The sequence below is a fragment of the Drosophila willistoni genome (assembly GCF_018902025.1).
Source record: "Drosophila willistoni isolate 14030-0811.24 chromosome 2R unlocalized genomic scaffold, UCI_dwil_1.1 Seg167, whole genome shotgun sequence".
NCBI classification, from domain to species: domain Eukaryota; kingdom Metazoa; phylum Arthropoda; class Insecta; order Diptera; family Drosophilidae; genus Drosophila; species Drosophila willistoni.
Genome location: NW_025814050.1, coordinates 1,834,302 through 1,842,261, shown reverse-complemented (window position 1 = coordinate 1,842,261; position 7,960 = coordinate 1,834,302). Strand labels below are relative to the sequence as shown.

At 40.9% G+C, this 7,960-nt stretch overlaps 2 protein-coding genes across 3 annotated transcripts; one reads left to right on the top strand and one right to left on the bottom strand.

Annotated features, from left to right (window-relative positions):
* Positions 1–1,047, bottom strand: LOC6644064 (cysteine and histidine-rich protein 1). Its single transcript, XM_002066504.1, has one exon. The coding sequence runs from the start codon at positions 1,045–1,047 to the stop codon at positions 1–3; it is 1,047 nt and encodes a 348-aa protein (XP_002066540.1).
* A 1,231-nt stretch (positions 1,048–2,278) lies between these two features.
* On the top strand, positions 2,279–4,805 carry LOC6644062 (protein nemuri). 2 transcript variants are annotated; one of them, XM_047010633.1, is made up of 3 exons: positions 2,279–2,471; positions 2,525–4,380; positions 4,434–4,805. In XM_047010633.1, the coding sequence occupies exon 2, from the start codon at positions 3,432–3,434 to the stop codon at positions 3,903–3,905; it is 474 nt and encodes a 157-aa protein (XP_046866589.1). In that variant the 5' UTR covers positions 2,279–2,471; positions 2,525–3,431; the 3' UTR covers positions 3,906–4,380; positions 4,434–4,805. The 2 variants fall into 2 exon arrangements, with proteins under 2 accessions (XP_046866589.1, XP_002066538.2); XM_002066502.4 differs by lacking the exon at positions 2,279–2,471 and having other exon boundaries at positions 4,014–4,380.
* Positions 4,806–7,960: the final 3,155 nt, after the last annotated feature.

The window sequence follows — 7,960 nt, the reverse complement described above, 5'->3', positions numbered from 1 at the left end:
CTAGGCGCGAGCCATTAGGAGTCGGCCAAAGAGACCGCGCTCATTCAATAGTTTCAGACACTGTTCCTTAACGTGGCGGTAGATTACATTAACTGGTCCCAGCTTCTTCTCGTTGGAGAATCCAAAACGTTCGCAAAGATTGGGCAAGAACCTTATTTCACAATAAGTGCCGTGCAACATAGCGTAGCTTAGGACGACCGTAGATTCGACAGAAGAGTCCAGACGCAGCCTGAACATAACGGAGCACAGGCCATCGAAATTGTGGCCAGAAGTATCGATCCTCAGAAGCATGGTCCAATGAACATTGTAGGCCTGGAAACATGCTGCGGCCTTGGATTGATCAAGGACCATACCCTCGGTGCATGGCAAAACTTGTATGAGTCTCACAGATATGTTGGCCAACTGAGTGAACCGGGAGAAGCGCATGTAATGCTCCCTGTCGGCATCTAATGAGGCTTGACGCTGTAACAACGCCTCACGCAGTTCGGCTCCAGTTTTATGGGGAAAGCTGCACTTAGCCTCATGGGTTGCCATCTGTGACTTTATGCCGTTCCACTGACAGCCGATGCGCCTATACTTGCAAAAGACTATACTTTTTGGACATTCCTTTAACAGGTGTTGGCGAATGGTCGTACGTTTCGTTGCACCACCACAGAACTTGCATATGGTTTGCACGTCGGCCAGAGCGCGCTGCGCAATTAGATTGCGATTGGGAAGATGTCGATAGATCCTGACTGAGCAGGACGGGCAGGTGCCCAGCAGGGGGCCCAGCATCTTGTCAAGCACTTGTACCTGATAACAGCTGGCACACAACAAGTGACCATTCTGGCACTGAAAGAGTTCATTTATAGGGACAGTATGGCACTTAACACAGCGCATTAGTTCACAAAGATGGACAGGGTTTCCAGCCGAGTCCATGATTGGGCCGTCAGGTGTAACCACATTCGTCAAATCGATATCTCCACCCAAAGTGGTCTCCTTATCGTTATCGCCATTTTGCTCGCTATCTTCAGAAGTTTCTGATCCTGCATCCAAATTGCATGACATGTTTAATTATTCGCACCCTTTGAGAACAAACTGTTTATACATGAAAAATAAAATATATAAATATATAAGATTATATTATTGATATTGAAACTTGTACTTCCAGAAATCGAATGAATAGTTTTAGTGGCGTAACAAACTAAGTAAAAATTTCAGTAAGCACAATGAGTATTTGATTTAATATATTTTATACCATACTTTCATAGGATGAAATGGAATATTAAAGTCGCTAAAATGTATGTAACGGGCAGAAGGAAGCTTTTCCGACCCGACAAAGTATATATGTATTTTCTTAATCAGCATCAACAACCGAGTCGACTTGGCCATGTCCGTCCAGAAAAGCACCTAGTTATCGGAGACTATGATAGCCAAGCGACCACTCATGTCGTGTGCACCGTGATGAAGTTTAGTATACTAAATACCCTTGTAAGAAGGGTGTATTCATTTTGGTCAGAAATGTGCAACGCATAGAAGGAACCATTTCCGACCATATAAAGAATATATATATTCTTGATCAGCTTGACGAGACGAGTTCATATAGCCATGTCCGTCCGTCTGGATCAACACAAACTCCTCCTACTGCACAGTTTGTATATCTCGGATTCAGCCGGATCGGACCACTATATCATATAGCTCCCAACTTTTTTCCACTTTGATGGCTATAGGTAAGGAAAGAGTTACCAAAAAAGTTGCAAGGGTATAAAAACTTTGACGCGGTCGAAGTTAGCCCCGGCCCTCTGGTTTTTCTAAATTTAGCACGATTCTTACTCAGATTTACCACTTGATTAACCAAATTTAGATTTGACCCCAACTTGAAGCATATATGTATAAGTATGTACATACTTAGGTACATTCTCCCATTTTTTGTGTCACATGTTTAGCATTCTCTTACAACACTTTGAAAATAAGCAGAGAAAATGATTTGCTAAATATCCTGCACTTTCCGCAGCATCCTTTCTTATCACTAGCCATGAAATTCCAAACGAATTGTTCTCCACTGAACAGTCAGGACAATGCAACTCATCTGAGAGTTCTCCTCTACCTCTCTCTCATTCTAGCTCTCCCTCGGCCGAAACTGCAAAGAAGGACATGCGAGCTCCTTTACTGGCGTAAATTGAAAATCTTTTGTTCACTTAACCAAAGCTTTTTAATTAATTTTTGAAGAGAAGCTGCAAATCGACATCAAGGATAGCATGCCGTGTTGAATTTCACATGAAATTCCAAAAAATTTGACTTGCCGTCTCTACTAAATAGTCAACAATTGTAAATCATTTCAACAAATGTCGGCCACGTGATTTCCGCAATGGCTTCGCACGTGCCCCAACTAGTGGACCCTTCCACCCGCAAGAGCAAAAGGTCTTGGCATCGCTTTTAAACACAATAAATATATTTGATTCTTGGGCAAGTTGCCAAATATATATGTCCATGTACGTATGTATAATGTATTGTAGTGTAAGTATGTTTCACACTCCTCAAAAAGTTCTCGCACAACTCCTTCTTCACTCCATCCCTCACGTCCTACTCCTGGCGCAAATTTGTAATTCATTTAATACGCGAGTGAGTAACTAAATCGCTGCCAGCTATTTGGTCCGCAGTTTTTAATAGTCGCTCATTGTATGTATTGTGCAATCTCTACCTATACATACACTTGAAGAAAATCAGTGGTTGATGGTTCATTTTGAACTAAACAAGAAATTTTATTCCCATTTAAGACAGAACTTCGGATTTGCCTAGTTTTGCAGGGAAAATATTGTTTGATTTCAAACTGAATATACCAAAAATTTCAAAGGATATTGCAAGATTCTTGCAAAAAAGGATATAATATTCTTTTCCTAGTGTACCTGAATTGCGGAGGCTCCTTTGCTCGAATCTGACCGCTGTGGCTCCATCTCAGAGATTACCTAACTCAGACATAGGGCCACGGACATCGTTCGACTGAATAGTTTTTCTATGCACAATTCGATTATTTACGTTTTTATTCCATTTTAAATGATATTTCCCTTTCGCGGTGGAACCAATTATTTGTGCAAAGGAAGCCATAGGGCAAGCAATTTGCCACGAAATGAACCATAAGCAATGGATAGGGGGAGAAAAAGTGCTGCTCTTGTTGGTGCTGCAGTTGAATGTGCCGGGGCAAACAAAAGATCAAACTAATAGCATCCAAGAAGACTATGCGGGGCATAGGCAAACAAGCCAACACAGACGGCAGCTTGAGAAAAGAGGAAAGGGGGAAAGGTGGTTTAGCATGCTGCAGTGGGCAAACATTTAAACAGTTGCCGTTGCGCCACAAATTGAATTGAGTGAGGGCATCTCGAGAGTATAAAAAGAACCACAATAACTCTTCGAAGACATCACAAACAGCTTACTACAACTAGCAAGAACAAAACATGTCACCCAAGTACGTCCTGGTATTTGCCCTAGCGGCTCTTTGCTGCCTGATCGCCTCCACAGAGGCAGCTGCACGTAGCCGTGTGGTTGGATCTCGTCGCTCTTCGGAGCTGGTCGAGAAGAGCGAGGATTCCGATGTGGCCGCTCAAGAGCTCGAGCAGGAGCAGTCAGAAGTTAAAGAAGTTGATGTAAAAGAAGTGGAAGCTCGCAGCGAAGATGCTGTTGCCAACACCGAGAACACAGACAAAACAGAGAACAAGGACACCATTGTGAGAGCAAACAAGGAAGATGCCCGTGCTCGCCGTCGCATTGTGCGTGCTGGTCGCCGAGGTCGCCGTGGCGGACGTCGCGGTGGTCGCCGTTCCCGCAGATCCGGTCGTCGCAGCAACCGTAGGCGTGGCAGCCGTCGCGGACGCGGTGGTGCCCGTCGTCGCTCCGTGAAGAGGCGCAGCAGCAAACGCACCCAGGGTTAAGTGCCATACTCGATATTCCATCCCTACCTTCAAAAAAAAAACCCCTGATCTAGAACTGAACCTTGTAAATTATTTAGTAAATCAATAAATATATTTTCACATTTTGACAAACCAAAAAACAAATTTTCTTAAATCACCCGAGTTTGTAGTCAGTAGTAGAGATTTGAGTTTAACAATTTCTACAAAAAAATTCGAAATGGATTCTAGGAAAAGCCAAGTGTCCGAACACCGCGCGAGTGAAATCTTGAAACAAAAAGAGCTGATCGATGCAAATATGGCAAGATTCTACGAGACCATTGGAAACGTGTCGCGGAATTTGCGAAAGAGCGACTGGTCCTATCTGCATCAGCATCCGGAGGTGCGGGCCATAATTCGAGTCATTATCACCGAGGCCATTAGTCACAACCCCAAAAATATCTTCCACTTTGCGGCCGAACTATTTGATTGCAATAACAACCAGTCGCTGGTGGCAAAGGTCCGAAAATAAGAGAGATCTTGTTGTCCTTTCTAATATTCGATTTCCCGCAGATCAACAAGCAACTTAAATGGATCGACGAACAGCTAATAGGAGCCTCCTATTCCCCAGTTGATGGAGAGATGCTGTTCAGTGAGTCTAGTGACATTTCCGTAACCGATAGGAAACCCGAATGCGCAGATGGCTTTAAGCGTGTGGATCCCGTTAATGTGGACAACGCGGAAAAGACTTGTGTTGAGCCCAAAGTAACCATATGCCCAGAGAATCTCAAGCCCAGCTGTTTATAAGTAGTTGCAATTGAGTATCAACACAAATTTGTAAGTTGAAAATTTGCAAATCGTTTATAAGAGGCTCAGAAAGTTGTTTCTCCATTTTTTGGCTCGAAATAAAATTTAATGATCTTAATGATTTCAAAACCAAGAGAATGTACTGAGCAGTTGGGTTCAATTTTCTTAATATCGTTTAAGATTAAGCATCGTGTTCATCTGAAATGTCTTCACCAAATCAGATGCACTAAAGAAACAAAAATATAAAACAAAATTGAGTCATAAAGAATCAAATTTCAAATTACAGAACGGCACGATGTCAAGTGGCCAACGCCGAGCATAGAGTATAAACAATTTCTAACCCTAGAAAACATGGGTCATTACAAAAAGTATTTTTAAGAACAATTGTGGCCTCCTAAAATCTAAGATTTAAGATACATATAAACACAATAAAACAAAATCAGTTCATATTTTGAATTCAACAAATGAAGATTGGCTTATTCTCCTTCTCCATGGAATGCCTATTTAAATATTATTAACTTATTGCTACATTTTTTACCTTAGCTTCTAATTTCCAATACCATGATATTCTATGAAACATTTGAGAGAGACGTGAAAATGGAACCGCAGAATTTAGTTTATACTTTACTTTTTTAGTTTTTGGTGTATTGTAGATGGAATTCATATTTAACCAATTATATCATGGGAATTTATAGTCGAGTAGTGAAAGCAGCTTGAAGCTTAAAGGCCTCAGATAATTCACAGGGTCGAGAGTTTAACCCCATAAAGCAACACATACGTAGAAAGTTTTCAATGGGCTTCGGGCTTAAATAAAAACATCTGGAAACGTGGAAGCATCGAATATGAGTTACCCTGCACTGAGCGGAAAGAGATTTAAAGCGCAGTTAACTTTCCAGGATATTTAAAGTGCATTTCTAGAGCAGTAGCAATATAGATCTATGAGATTTCATGTGTAACAGACAAACCTATTCTGGTTGACAATACTTACCCAAAATTTTATTTTTGCCAGCTTTAAATGAAGGGTATAAAAATGTGAAAAGGGGAAAATGTCAGGCCTGTTTCTCCGCCTCTATTGCAATCTCCTTTTTCTGAGTTGCCTTTTCTCTTCTCTGTGTATCGCTTTGTCTCTCTGTCTCCTACTGACGACGTGACATGTGACAAGAACTTGCCGCGGCAATGCTGCAACAGCTGCTGTCGTTGCTCAGACTTGGTAAAAATGATGAATGTGCCAATGTTCCCGGGCCTGGGTCCCAGCTCCATACACTCTGCCAAAACTTCTTTGTTGGCCATGTTGTGGATGTGGGTGTCAATGTATGCGTGTGTGTGTCTGTGTGTGTGTGTGTGGGTGACTGGTATGCTGGATGGAAAAGTTTTCTGTGGCCATCAAGTTTTAAGTCCATTTTTGGATTATTAGACAACACTTGGTGGAACATCAACGACACTGGATGAGCAAGTTTATCAACACAACAAAAGTTTCTCATAGTGTACGAGCTGATAGAATAAACAAGTGAGATAGAGACAGAAAGAGTAAACGAAAGAGACAGGGAAAGAATTGCTCAACCTCAAATAGTTTTGTGGGCTGCAGGAAATTAAACTCATGTGATATGTGAAATCGTGATCGTCATACTCGTATATGAACATTTTCAATTATTATGCACTCGAATTTCATTACAAAACTGCATTCGTACACAGTTGAGGGGGAGAAATGAGAGAGAGAGAGAGAGATGAGAGAGAGTGAGATAGCTCTCAATACGTTTGCAACATTTTTAATTAAACTCCTGTTCCTCCGAGTGTTCAATGATATTTCAATGTAATTTCCTTTTCATCTACATCGTGTGGCATGCCTTCAGCCACTGTCAGACACAGATAGAGATACCTGCTGATAGTGTATCTCAATGCACAAAAGTTGTCCCTTTGTTCAGGCCTATTAAGAAGACAATGAACTTCCATTGTTTGGCTCTTAGCAGCATCAACATAGAACAAAATGGAGCTAAACATTTAAGAGACACAACAATAAGCCAGTTAGGTAATGAATTCCATGCGCCTCTATGCTCAGATCACGAAATGCAAAGAAAGCTGTTCTTGTTGAAACTGAAAATTTAATTTTCATATGCACAGCCCTGGCAGAGGGCTTTAAATAATTATGAATACACATTTGTCCAACGTTGTTGGTATTATTGTTGTAGTTATTGTATTACTATTACTTTTATTGTTGATTTTATTCATCACAATCAGCTTGGGGAGTGAGGCAATAGAAAATTTCATCAAAGTGCAGCTGAATAAATTGATGGTAATACGTTTTATGGGTCAACCATAGTAGACTTGTCTTGAATTTGACTAAGTATAAAAAGCATTAAGATATCTATTTTTGTTTGGGTAGCAATTTTGTTACCATTCGTAGAGTAATGATTTGGGTTAACCGGATGATGGAAAACCAAAGGCAACATTTCAAATAATGTGATTATTGAAGAATCTAATATCAACTAAGAATGTTTTCAAAAGTTAATTTGTAACATTCATTCTCACTCTCCCTATCCCTAAATCTACAATTCTGTTGTTCTCGAGTTCGAACCCCGACGTATGTAGGTCGAGTTTCCCCCTGATGAAGCAATACTAAAAAGTAGTTCCGTCGGGGATAAAGGAAACGATTGTGGATAACGAATAATTTTTTTTTCCCCTATCCCTGGCAGTTTGCTGGTAATTCGAACTGGAGTTTAAATTTGCGTCCTTCCATACAAATAAGAGCCAATTAAATACTTAAATCCGAATGATTTCCGTTTAATTTATATTTGAATAAGTGCAGCATTTTGATTGCCTAGAGGAATAAAGCTCAAGTCAAGTTCAGTTCTCTTTGGATATCAGTTTAGAGTTTTTCCACTTGCTTACATTTAACCATTTCCCTATCATCAAAGGGGAGAACAGTTGGTGCAATATATTTTTATGCACTCTTTACATTGGCAATGTTTATATGTCTATATTCCTATCATTGGATATAAAGTGATATTCATCTGTAATTACGGCGCCACCTGCACCGCTTTTCATTTCCTCGCCATTAAAGTGATTTCGTCACTCTTCAGCCACCTCCTCGGCCCCAATATATGCATGGAAGGCTTCCGTTTACCATGCCAATTGACATTTATGGCTTGTGCAAGCATGCGAAATCTAACGATAGCACACCCCTTCATGGTTCACCACAAAATTCCACATGGTAAAATGTTGAATGTGGGCCTAGCAAAGAACACGTCCAAGTCGTCAAACGGGATGGCCGACGTCTTGATACCGTGCTCGTTACT

Excerpts from the sequence above, each read along its gene's own strand:
- LOC6644064 (XM_002066504.1), bottom strand. The coding sequence starts at position 1,047 with ATGTCATGCAATTTGGATGCAGGATCAGAAACTTCTGAAGATAGCGAG.
- LOC6644062 (XM_002066502.4), top strand. The coding sequence starts at position 4,102 with ATGGATTCTAGGAAAAGCCAAGTGTCCGAACACCGCGCGAGTGAAATC. Across the intron at positions 4,381-4,433 it reads ACCAGTCGCTGGTGGCAAAG|ATCAACAAGCAACTTAAATG; the intron begins GTCCGAAAATAA and ends GATTTCCCGCAG.